At 31.5% G+C, this 13623-nt stretch overlaps 1 protein-coding gene across 1 annotated transcript; it reads right to left on the reverse strand.

Annotated features, from left to right (window-relative positions):
- Window positions 1-1703: 1703 nt before the first annotated feature.
- On the reverse strand, window positions 1704-12917 carry LOC147066425 (uncharacterized). The gene is made up of 10 exons (XM_085955307.1): window positions 12589-12917; window positions 11454-11608; window positions 10806-10957; window positions 9314-9511; window positions 8380-8528; window positions 7644-7827; window positions 6537-6641; window positions 5444-5577; window positions 3167-3322; window positions 1704-2173 (listed from the first exon to the last, which is right to left on the reverse strand). Exons 1-10 carry the CDS (start codon window positions 12614-12616, stop codon window positions 2004-2006), a joined length of 1431 nt encoding a protein of 476 aa, XP_085811433.1. The 5' UTR covers window positions 12617-12917; the 3' UTR covers window positions 1704-2003.
- Window positions 12918-13623: the final 706 nt, after the last annotated feature.

A 13623-nucleotide genomic window follows, 5' to 3' on the forward strand; every position in this document is an offset into this window, starting at 1 on the left:
GCCCATAATATGATCCTATTAGGATCGGACATGGTCGAAGAAGAAGAAGAAGGGGTAGGGAGTCACCTTCATAAAATAAAAATGTATACAAAGGAAACTCAAATCTTTTGAATAATGAGTAATAACATCAAACAGATCAATATGAAAATAAATATAATTTATTATAAAAATTGTCAAAATTATTTAATGTTAAAATGTATAAAATATAAAGTGTTTGTATATAAAAATATTTTATTTATAGAATTAATCAATAAATTACTCTTATAATTATTTTAGTAGGTAACACAGCATAAATTATTGTAGTCATAAGTAAAATACTAAATAGTTAAGAATAAATTAAAAGCAATTATTTAAATAAATAAAAGGAATGAGATTTTTGGATAAATTTGTGAGATTCATTAAGTACATTCATACACTTTAAATATCGTCACTGTACAGGCCGAGTAGCGTAACCATCAAATATCAAATTATTCAGGAAGTGAAAAAAACTGTGGGCATTGGATTTACTTATTACTTTATGTAATATTTATTTATTATTTTATTACAAATTGAGTGGCTAACTCTGTATGTACCCTGTAGCTTACGTTTATAGAGGGTTACAGCATTTGGCTGGAATATTTTTTGTCAATTTACAAATGGCTTAAATAATAGTTTTGAATTATTTTGATATGAAATCATTTTTTGGGATTTTTGATACTTGGCCAGTTCGTGCAAGAGTATGCAATAAGTTCATTGCCATCAGAATGTCAATTTGGTGAAAAGTGAGGGTTACGGCATTTGCCCTCTACAGTGATGATTATAGATATGTATGCTATTCTTCTTTTCTTCTATAATCAGGTTCATTCATCCAATAAATAAAGTAATATTCACAACAATGATTAGTAATATGTACTCTCATTTTAAAATGTCGATTTAAACTGACTTGCGTATGTTTTTCTATATAGAACATAATAAATAATACTACCAATGCTTCCAGTTTCACAAAGCAATAATTGTATTATACCATAAAAACTGTATTAAGGCAGCAGCTGGCTAAAATATACATATTTTTCCATTATATTGTTGATGGTTAAGGCTATCCACTAGTTAGGAAATGATCCGTAATAATCCACCAATGCAGATCTATACATTATTATAATAATTATACATAGTGTGCTAAATAATATTTTTTGTTCATTACGAATTGCAGTTTCTTAATATTATTTTAATGCTGGACGAAATATTTATTAAAATGCTTTCTTTATTGAGAGTTAGCATAGTAGTTTTTTAGTCACGTTTTTAATTATATTTACAATCAAATGAATGAAAAAATTTCACATACAGTTTGCGTCCTGCCTTATAGCTAGGTGCACCATCATTGAAGCATCTGATAAAATGCATGTGAAGGAATATTTGCATCAAACGTCATGGTTAATAATCTCGGCAAATTGCAACAATTGATGTATCAGCTATTTAATATCTATGAAAGTCAAAAAAACTTAAATAGTTTCGTAGATAATAATATATAAAATATGTTATTATAATACTGTAGATATAAATAAAACAAACAATTATGTACCGCTGTTATTTGTTCGATATTTCGATGCAAGATTTCGATATTTCATTCACAAGCCTATTAAAATCCACAGAACATTTGAAAGCTAAATAAAAATTCGAGAAATATATCTATCTTTCAAAAGAAACATATTTTGTTTAATTTTTTTGATGTATTTGACACTAAAAGTGGTCCCAAAATACTGAGATTTTCTACGTTTCTAAATAGGATTTTATATCCCTGCATTCATCTCATCAGAACAAATGAGACATCATGTTGATTTAAGCTAGTTACCTTGTTAAGCCAGTAATTACCAACACAGGAATTATTGTTACTTAAAATAATCTTCTTTTTGATTTTGCGTGCAATAAATAAGATATATTCTTTTAATTTATTGTATGTATGTATAGCTTTGAAAATGTTAGAAAGTAGTTTTCAAATTATCAGACAGTGACTGGTTTTGACAGTCTTAGAATCTGGATGCGAGACCTCCGCCTCTGCTGTCAGAATGTGAAGTAAGAGCGTCACCGAATTGCTGAACTGCATTGCAAGTGGGGTACGGTTCTGGAGCAGCCCTCAATGATCCTAGACTTTGAAGAGTCTTTAGCACAGTGTCAGGGAACCGGGTCTGATGGCTTTCTACACGAGGAAAATAACAAAATGGTTATTTTACATATTATATTGTGTATGAGTCAGAGTATGGACCTAATAGGTTGTGCAAGTGTCTGACATCCATTTCTCGTTAAAACAAAATCTGTTCTTCCACTCCACACTGTGAAGGCCCATATGAACCCATAGGTCGGACATGGTCGAAGAAAACATATTTCGTAAAATTTTATAATAGTACATATTAACAAGTCCAAATTTACATGTTTTGAATTAATTACTATGTTTCATTGTCTATCCTTAATAGTATATGTACCGAAAATTTCATATCTCTAAGTCATCAAATTCAAGTCAAAACTTCATTCAATATCTAAACATATTTAAAAAACAAAAAACTTCAAAGCTGATTTTCTCTGTTTGACGTTTTTTGGATTGTGGCAGTTTAGTTGCGAGGGTGCGATGTAACAAGAATATTTTAATTATTTTATATAGGTAAGTACTTAAGTAATGTATATATTCGGTGTTTATATGAATGCCAAAATTTGGCAAACATTTAATGCAATATATTTTTAGTATGGTCGTAAATTATATCCTGAAATGGTCTTAAATCATACTAAAACTCTCATTACATTGATGAATGGGCTTGTGTTTTGAAATCTTTCATGTTTTTATTTTATTCTATTAAAGTAATTCTTGTAATTGGTAGATTAGTGACAATAAATGTTTAAAATTTGAGTGAAAATATCAGGTGATTGAAAAGTTTAATAATTTTAAATTTGTGATCAAAATTTGGTGATTTTTATTAAATATTACTGATGTGTTAAAATACCTAATGGGCAACAAGAGCTTGCTGGATTGATACTAAATAATACACTAAATAAATAAACTAATATACTAAATAAAAAAAACAAAAATGAGTGTCTGGCGAGCACATGTGATATAAAACTTATTGTTTTGCTCTCCATTTTCATTTCAACATCATCATAATCAATCCCCAAGTTAAAAAGTTCATTTTAACAAACTTACTTTCATAGCCTATATTTTCCACACTTAAAATGCGAAGACGGGGATATTCAATGACAGTTGCAAGGCTTTTCGGCGCTGGATGACCATCTGCTAAAAGAGCTCCAATCACTTGAGCGGCTCCAACGATTTCACCACAGCTCAAGACCACTCGTTGACCTGTAAAAATACAAAATACCGGTACTGATGATCATAATTAATGTCATAGGTAATATATCAAAATAAGAACTGTAAGAGATAAGGCTTTACTTGATGAGTTAGATTTTTCAGATTTTGTAATAATATATTGATTAAACCAATTCCTTGTTTGAATTCCAAAGTTACACAGCATTGTATTTTGATAGTGATGGGACGGCTGACTCAAGCTGATGTGTGATGTTAGATCTGAGAAGTGCAGTAGCTACTATCAGTTTTGAGTCAACTCGTATTATGATGACTGATAACATAGTTATTGTATTTATTATTATTATTATTATTATTATTTGCAAACGGTGTTGGAAAAACGATACAGCCGTGAGAACATCTGAGGCTATTTAGTATATCGACGGTGTTTTGTAAAAAGGGCGAATTAACCAAAATGCTATTTTACAGGAGGAGGATTTTTAACTTTTGACATTTATTTGTTAACTACCTGTGGATGATTATAAATGTCTAACAAGTTTATAATAAAGCTTAGAAAGAATACTGTCCTTATAATAGGCTTTATAATATAATATTTTAAAAGGCCTAATATGTCACATTCGCTTTTTATTCACAATATGTAATAAGTGGATATTCGTCCTTACGATTATCGTTTTTAAGTGCTTTCCTGTGGAGATACAAATTCGCCGTTTTTACACAACAAAGCTAGTGAGGTAGATAGGTAGGTACATATTATTTTTTCATTAAAATCTCGATTTCGCCAAAATGGTTGATTCGCCCTTTTTACAAAACACCGACGATATATTATATTTATAACATAGTCGGTTGTCTCCATATATATATTTTTTTAAATATTAACCCTGATTGTGGTTCACTAAGTACCTACTTTTCCATTGTGTGTATATTCTTTGCGTCTATTAACAAAATAATATTAAATTAGAGGATGATTGCAAAGTTGGTTATGTTCATCAGTCGCCATTTTTTATATTTTTCGACCAACTTTAAGCGTAGTTTTTTTAATATTTTTTATAAATATTAGGTTATTTTATTTCAACATAAGCCTTTTTAATTAATAATTTATTAATGTTTACAAAAAATATAATATTCTATTTGCAGTGCTAAATATTATAGTGTGGTGGTTTGTATTAAGAGACTTTTTTTTACGAGAAATATATGTCAGCCACTTGCTCAATCTATTAGGTCCATACCCTGACTCAAACATAAACTGAAAAACAATATTGTCGCTAATTTTCTCACGTATCTCAATTTTTGTCAGTTTTGAGTTGTTTGATGTAATGAATTCAGAATTTGAATACGCACATATTCCACTAACACGTATCTCAAAACATTTTTTACAACATAATAGATTTAAGCAATAACAAAAACTCGTATCACAATAAAAGACTTTTATAAATATTATAAACTCGTATCTTGAATTACGTGTTTGTAAGCACTGACTGATCGGTCGAAAGTATAGTGCGATAAATTGAAGAAACATAACATTTTTTCATGAAAATATGTGTAACTATACTAAAAGGATATTTCATAGAAGAAAATTTTTTTCAAATTAAAAACTGAGAGAATAAAGTTGTTATTTGCCTCTCCTGAGAAGTTGTGTTTTTTGAGATACGTGTTTGTAGAAAATTACAGACGATATGTGTATCTACCAGACCCAGGATTCGAACCTGGGACCCACGATGTTATAGGCCATCGCTTAAGGTGTGTGGCATCATGGGTGTGACCCAACGAACCAATAGCCTTACCTTAATTATGTACCAACAGAAAATCTCTGAAATAATAAATATTTAGTATAATAGTCGTCATCACAAACTTTGCTAGATGTCTCTTAGAAGAAGAATGTCATGGATGGCATGGTGATAAATAAATAACTAAATAGTATTCATAGAGCATTGAATTCTGAAGCAGTTGCCGGGTCCAATTCAATATTTAGTAAAATTAATATGTTGTTTTTTCCGTTTGGTCCAGAGCAAGGAACCAATGGGCTGGGAGAATGGTTGACAATCATTCCTCATAGAAAAGACTGTTATGATAAAATTCAATCTTTGAGTTGTCCCACGTTGTTTACGAGCAGACATGGTAATTTACCTATACCAAATTTAAAGACACTGGTGTACTAACCACATGTGTAGTGTTCTGTTATGATGAGCGGGATAAAGGAAGTGGGTGTATTTGAAGGACGGTCAGTAGGTAGTCCATTGAAAATAAATCCTCCCATTCCACGTTCTTGAGATCCGAGCGTGACGTGTAGTCCCCTACAAAAAAGATAAAAGTATAACTGTGCGAAATGAGTCAGAAACTTTGTGTCAATTAAATTTAATGATTCATTCTGACTAATTACTTAATTTGACTCACAAACGGGTAATACTGAAACCATTCTTCCCATTCATTATACAAGTCTCTTACCCTATTGTGTCCTATATCTGATATATAGTCACTATTTTAAGTTAGTTAATGGGTGACTGACTAAACTACCACCTCCTACTTAATCTGTGTCATTCATCATTCAGGTCACTCTTCCTCATCTCCTGGTCCACTATTAGGTCTGACTGACTCTTCTATTGTCAGATCGTTTATGATATCATGTAGAATGGTTAATGGCAATAATGTGTATTTTTGTTTATAATGTATAATGTAACTGCTTTCAAAATGGTGAATGATTGACTTACGGGAAAACACTGACTCACGTGTTTAAAGTCAGTCATTGAATGAATGAAACATATAAAGTAAAATATATATACAAATGAATAATTTCAAAGGTTTGCGCGTCTATTTATTTATAAACTTACAAAAAGGAATACTGTATGCGATTATGGTCAATGAATAACTATCAATGACATTATTAATGGACGACGCACTCAATACAGTAGCTAGCAAGTAAATTCGCGCATTCGCATGTATAGGTAGGCGTCACGCAATTTCCAGTATGCGATATCACGCATCGGGAATTTATAGCAATATGACCTTTATTGTAATGGCGTAAGAGCAGTGTTTCTAATGTTTGAGCAAACCCGTTCGAACCGAACCATTCGGCAGACCCAACAAAAAGCATCCGGAATTTATAGCAATATCACCTTTATTGTAATGGCGTTAGAACAGATTATGCCATTCGGCAGACCCGACAATAAAGTGAGTGTCATTTTTTTCCTAGATGATTCGTCCATATTAATGTCATTGATAACTATTGATTAAAATATTCATTAATATAACTTACGTAATAAGAGATACATAGATATCATCTTTATCAATGACTGATACACTGGATGCTGGACTTGAGGGTATCAGATTATTAGAAGCTGCCTTGAAGTTGGAGGCTCTCCTATTAGAAAGAAATTAAGAAAATAGTCAACGATTATTATCAATAACAAGTATAAAAAATTAAATTGTCACATCAGAGGTAAAATTATTAGTATTTAGTGATTAGTATTTAAATAGTTTATTGGTGCAATTAATCAGTTTTAGCTGTGATAGTGTGATGGCTGTATCTACACACTATTTCTGTTTTGTATGATAATATATCATCTCTGTTATGGCAGAACACACTAACTGGAGAATACTAGTTTTGAGTAATTTGACTTTGAAGTTGTTAAAATGGTCTATCATGTGAGTTTATTAAGTAATCGTGAAAAGGATGACTTTAAAATAAAGACTGTTTATTTATTAAGAAGGTTTCCAGACGGTAAAGTTTGAAATAAGGAACATTTTGGTATAACTAACTCAATATGTAATTTTTTCGAATTAGTGTCTTCTGCCAGAACAGTGACGATACAATGTAATATGAATGTTACTATTGTACAATTATTGTCGATTCATTGATATGGTTTTCCATCAGGAAGTGTAATTATAATGTATTTTGAGATCTATGCCACACAATATTACTATGGCAGTATCTGACAGGCTGCAGATTTTTAACGACACACGTCGAATGTAGAGCGAAGCTTACTACTAAAATCGCTGTAATATTGATAATTTGTGACTTAGTGTTTCTTAATTATTCAAACAGATTTCACTGTGTGTATATTATTTTAAATTATGCAAATCAATCGACAGTGGCTAGTAATTTGAGTTTAAAGTCGGACGAGATAACTCGCGAAATTTGTATGTGCGGCCTGTCGATCACAGAACCAGATCATAGAACCAGTTAATAATACAGCTGTGATCGACCTGCTGGCTATACTTTATGTATTGTATCAAATCGCATACAGAATAATATGTATATATTATATCTATAATGAGAGACGACAATACATTGCAATATACATTCTTATGAGATAATATTACATAATTGACTAAAAATATTACAGTTTAAAAAATAGCTAACCTGTAGATAGTTTCCGGACTTTCATAGTGATCATTGGTTCTGTTTAATCGTAGTGTGGTACCCAGTAGTTTCACAAATTCAGGAATTATATTTTGTGTTGAAGTATAAATGGTAAAATCACCCAATTCAAAGCTTACTGCTTCACTAGTTATAATATTAGATTCACTGGTATCGGAATACAGTGCTGCAAAAATAATTGACATAATTATTTATTGGTTGTTGGTAAACGGCGCATCCACGTAAGGTAGAACACACAGTAAAATTGATACAGGTTTTTGGCGAAATTGAACACACAACAAAAACAAAAATTTTGTGTTTGCGGTAGTCCTATTGGTAAGCGTAAAGTGATTTACTGTTAATATTATATTTTTACAATTGGAATCTGTAAACGTTATAAAAATTGGATGAGAATATTATGACATTAGATAGTTTTGAAAATTTTCATTGATGTTTTGGATTCACCATGAAATCAATTATTCGAGGAATGGATTTCCCCCTCTACTTCCAGATATCGAGAGTCAACTGAATATTGTATGTTATAATGTTCAATTGATGAAGAAACAAAAAATCAAATTACCGACAAAAGAATTGAGTGAAGGTAAAACTAAATGTTTTAAATAATTATGATATTGAGCATAAACCCAAATTTATCCAAAAAATGTTTCAGATCATTTTATTACAGTGAGATCCTATAAATTTTTAAATACAAGGTAAATATAACATGTCGACAACTTACAACTGACATTCTCTCTGCTTAGTGTATCAATAAATGATGCGAGATCCAATTTTGTGATATTTTGACCAGGTTCTATTGCTGGGAATAATTTATATGCCTGATACGTCTGAACTGCAGAGACCAATGTACCCGGGACAATAAATCCATACCTGAAATAAAAGATGTCACATGAAACATCTTGGTTTACGTAATAAATAATGTATTATTTATGAGAAATCGTAATGCTTTATCAATAAAAAATAGTTCTCTTAAAGCAGGGGTCCCAACCTTTTTCTAGTTGTGACTGACAATTTTATAATAGCTAAGTAACCTGCTATCCCTGCCACATTTATATTGAAAGAGATTTTTAATAAGGAGAAAAAAACATATTAAAAATAATAATAAAATAAAATTATATTTGTCGACCGTATTTTGTCATTTTACATGTGAATTCATAATCATCACATTTTCAATCGTTCTGTTTTTTCAACTGGATAGTCGATCATTCATTAAGGATTTGTTTCTACCTTTCAATTTACATTTGAATTTATTTTATTAGTCATTGTTTGTTTGCAGTAAAATATTACACTTTTCATAGTCTCTTGAAGATAAATAATTTTTCCATCGGTAACTGAGTGTTATTGTTTGTTGAACTTTTATAAATTTATATTGAAACCGTTTGTTCCCAAGTTTAACCAAATTCTCTGATTTTTGATGAGGTTACATACACAATACATCCATAAATTTCAAACAATATGTAAATATGAATTTCCATCGGAAAAAGGTCCATAATCGACAGTCTACTCAAGAGACACCGATTAAAAATGAATTTTTGATATTGAAGTTTGCATTAGTCGATACGATTTCAGTTTACCACTTTTTTGGAAACATTCTTGATTGCACCCCATTGGTTGGGAACTTATGGGAATTATCATTGATTAATTTAATGTATTACCTTGCTAAATTAATTGCAGGCTGTAAAAGTTGGTCCCATCGAATTCGGCCGAATTTGTCGTGCAAAAATGCTAATCCTCTCACCAGCTGTGGTATATTGAATGCAGTGTATTGAGAGAAGTCAACAACTATAGGAGAAGTGGGGATATCTCCGACTGCTCGAGACTGACGATAATTGTATATCATCATAACACCTCCCCTAAAAAAAAATAATAATTGTACATGAGTATTTTGTGGCTAAGAGTTTTTAAACATTTATTCATGTGAGCCTCTTTTTGCATCTGTTTCTGCCTCCTAAACCTATCTATATCATGGGCGCAATTGCTGGACAGTAACGCAGATGACTGAGAATGTGTTGGCTGTCTTTGAAAGGAAGAAATAATAGAGTTGGATAAAAATTAATAGTTTTACTCTCTATGTAAGAACAACTAAAGCGATCATCGCATCATTTTTGACAAGTGGTTTTTTCATTTCACGGCATCCTAAAAAAATGTACAGTAATCCACCGCTCGATTATCCGACAACTACTATAATCCGCCGTTATTTTTACTATTTGAAAGCACAAAATCAAGCTCTATAATTCGCGGTATTCGATTATCAAATTCAGTAGTCCGTCACGTACAAATATACAGTGCAGATGAGACGTGTTTATTTTGGAAACTTCTCTTTCGTAAAACGTACGTTCATCGCGAAGAAAGTAATATACCAGGGAGGAAAGTGCCCAAGGACCGCATCACAATTATGCCGTGCTCGAATGCAACCGGGACACACAAACTAAAGCTTTTGGTCATAGAGAAAGCAAGGAATCCTACGCCATTCAAGAATATCTGCCTCACTGAACAACTGGTTGTGTCAAGTGATTTATTGTTTAATATTTAGTTAATAAACTTAGTTTATAAATAATATGTATAATTTAGTAAATACTTGATTTTGATTATAAATAAAACCGTAATTTGCTAGTACAAATTTCTAAAAAAAAATATTTTTACGAAATACCTGTTATAATTTTTACCATATTTTGTATGCATTATAATCCGCCGCTTTCACTAAGTGGACACTTGTCTGGTTTTTGGGGTGGCGGATTAGTGAGAGAGTACTGTATTATGTTTTGAGTAGTGGTAGATATTTGAAATTTGAGATCATTTTTTAGCTTTTCAGACACAACAGGTTTTATCTCCATATCAATCGATGTGCAGTATTTTTAGGATATTAAATATACAGTTTTCAAACTTTCATGGAAATAAAGTCGAAATGTAAAAAAAAGGACGAATGGTTACCGTAGCAAAAAGGAAAGAGCAGTTTATAATTTATTATCGCCTGAAGAAAATAGGCACCTAATCATACTAATCTATTATTGGAGCCGTGCTTCAAAACATCAAATTATGATTGTTTGAAATTACAATATCATCAAGAGCCTGAGGTACCCCTGGTATTGCTGGATTTGATGATTGTTTTATTATTATTGTTTGTTAATACAAAATTACAATTCTTACGCATCCAATCCGGTTGTGTGCTGGTTGATGACAGAAAGACAAAATGTGGCAGCAATGGCAGCATCAACAGCGTTGCCACCGGCCTTTAGGATCCCAGTGCCAATCGTTGAACATTCTGGACTATCTGTGGCCACAGCGCCATGAGGGACAATCTGAAAAATTCAACGATTTGTTTAGGCCACTAACTTTTACTTTCAAATACAATAATTTCGTCAAAAAAAAATCTTAAACTGATCGTCAGTTGTAAACGATAAATTATTGCTTAAATCAGTATCTCCCCAATTGTGATATGTAAAACTTTTTATGTGGTATGTGGTTGATCTTATTTTTGTAAAAATATTTGACTAACCTTAAAATAGTTTACATAAATTAAGGTGATAGGATTTGGTTGAAAATAATGTAAATATATAGCATCACATGTTGTTGTCATCTTTTGACACCTAAAAGTATACGTAATCAACTGTAAACCAGGAATAAGTACATAATGTTGTGTATGTTTGTTTTTTAATGTAAAAACCAATGCTCACACATAAATTTTCAACTTTTTTTCTTACTTGAAAAAACAATATAATGTATATTTAGATCATTAATAATTGTTTTGGTGTGATGAGATGTTTTTAAAGAATAAATTTAATACTATGTCCTCACTTCAAAGTCGCCATAATATATCTGTGTGGCTAGTGCGACAGTGACTGCAATTGTTAAAGCGGTAAATGACGCAATTATAAGTTTAATTCCACCAAATCTTTTTGTAAATCCCATCGAGTCATTTGGCCGTAGTGGAACATCTTCTCGAAGTTCTCCTGAAAGAAATATTACGGATATTACTCACCTTAATAAATAAGTAAAAGAAGAATTACCTACTTCACCAATATAATATATTTAAAATGAGCATTAATGAAATTGTAAAATTGAGAAAAGTTTTGTGGACCAAAAATAATTGATGGGAATGGTCTACATATCTTGTCCTTAATATTTTATAGTAGCATAGATAATTGGACTTTGTAACGCTTGTACATGTGTATGGATTTACTGTCATCAATAGCGTGTAAATTAAACTATCGCGACAGTAACTGTCTACACGCAAAAATACCGATTGTCTCGCCAATTTCATTATTTAAGTGTAAGCGAGACGCGTTGTCGTCGTTGTGTGGTGGTTAACTATCATGTGAAAATGTAGAAGACGCTAGACCTTTTTGATCCATGCATGCGGTCTTGCAGCTTGAAAGATAACATGCGGTTACATTTGCATTTTATTAGTTACAATAATACGTACTGCCAGCAGTAAATTCATGTATGTGTAAGTGGGTTATTATAGATGAGTGCAGATTACGTGAAAAAGTCATATTAACGGTGGAAACAACATAATATGTGATTACTTCAAATATTTTTCAATTCAGAACGAATTAAAATAGAATCCCATGTGTAGTCATTTTTTCTAGATTTAGAAGTCACGGATACTCAAAAATACTTTCAAGTCTATGGACAATGTAGATAATATGTTTATATTCGCTTACAACCTTTGGTTTGTCCATTCTCTCATTGAAAAGAGGTTTGTACCAATGGCCACAGAACCAGGTATGTACATAGGTATAGGGAATATTAATAGTATGTTTTATTGGATATGTTCATTTTATATTTCTGTTTTTGTTTAGAAGATGGAACCTAAACCTGTAAATAATACTGTTGTGGGGTTGATTACATGCCTATGTTTAACGCTATATACTTACTAGTATAAATGATGGCTGAAGAAATATGGAGCGGGTATATATTTAGATCTTACCTGGATTCGATGGTTCATCGTTACTCATATTTCACAATAAGAAAGGTATGGATATTCAGTTAAGAAGTCGAATATGTCCAGTTTAAATAAATTGTGTCAACTCAAGAACAAAAATAAGTAAAAATGGTTAAAACAGATTCAGTTTAAATTGAAAAACACAAAAAATCACACCAATTATTCAGGTGAATAGTAAGTACATTTCTTTAAAAAATATATAGACGAGATTTAAAATTTAAAAACAAATTATCAACTTTTGAACTTAATCGGAACAGCAAAGTAGTGACGTCGATGTTTGACGTTTGATTTTGACAGCTATTTATTTAATAGTTGCCATATAGCTCATACAACTGAACAATATTTAAAAAAAACTTAAAATCGCGTAGTTGTAATACAATAAATGTACCCAATTAAAACGAAGCAGTATAACCATAGTAACTAATTGGGTTTGAATCATATTGTTATAGTATTGATAATTTTCATACAGGTGATAATTATTGTAAAATGGAATAAAGTTTTATACAAATGGGAATTATAGGAATTAGCATGGCAATGCTGATTCCAAATTATAGCGGTATTTAATTTGAAACGTGAAGGTGAAGCAATAAATTCATCTAACTGTTCACTTTGCTCAGTGATTCAAAACGGCTTGAGCACATATATGTGTTACCAGTTGAGATATGAGTGCATATTATTATCGAGGTTGCTAAATACTCGATGACATTGGGTTACTCTACAAGCTACAAGCCGGTGAATTTACAATCTGCTTGTAAACTCGCCCAGTGTCATCATCGAACTAGCTAACAAGCAGATTGTAAACAATCTACGGAGAAAAGTTGAACGCCGGGCTACTTTACTTGCTACTCGCTGGCGTGTGGGCCGATCTGCGTCTGCGCAGTAGAGCGATAGTGGCGAATCTGCCGGTAAAAAAACGAACTACTCAATACTTACGTCCTGTCAAATAGTACCAAAAATGACGGTTTCAAATCGGTAGTTTGTTGGCTTCTGAGCGATTGGAAAGTTTTGTGTCATATTATC

The sequence above is a fragment of the Rhyacophila brunnea genome, unplaced genomic scaffold (assembly GCF_057557595.1).
Source record: "Rhyacophila brunnea isolate RB1 unplaced genomic scaffold, BYU_Rbru_1.0 scaffold_5, whole genome shotgun sequence".
Lineage (NCBI taxonomy): Eukaryota > Metazoa > Arthropoda > Insecta > Trichoptera > Rhyacophilidae > Rhyacophila > Rhyacophila brunnea.

Coding starts and splice junctions, on each gene's coding strand:
- LOC147066425 (XM_085955307.1), bottom strand. CDS start 12,616: ATGAGTAACGATGAACCATCGAATCCAG. Junction 9,512..10,805: donor CACACAACCGGATTGGATGC/GTAAGAATTGTA, acceptor ATTTTTTTTTAG/GGGAGGTGTTATGATGATAT. Junction 8,529..9,313: donor CCTGCAATTAATTTAGCAAG/GTAATACATTAA, acceptor CTTTTATTTCAG/GTATGGATTTATTGTCCCGG.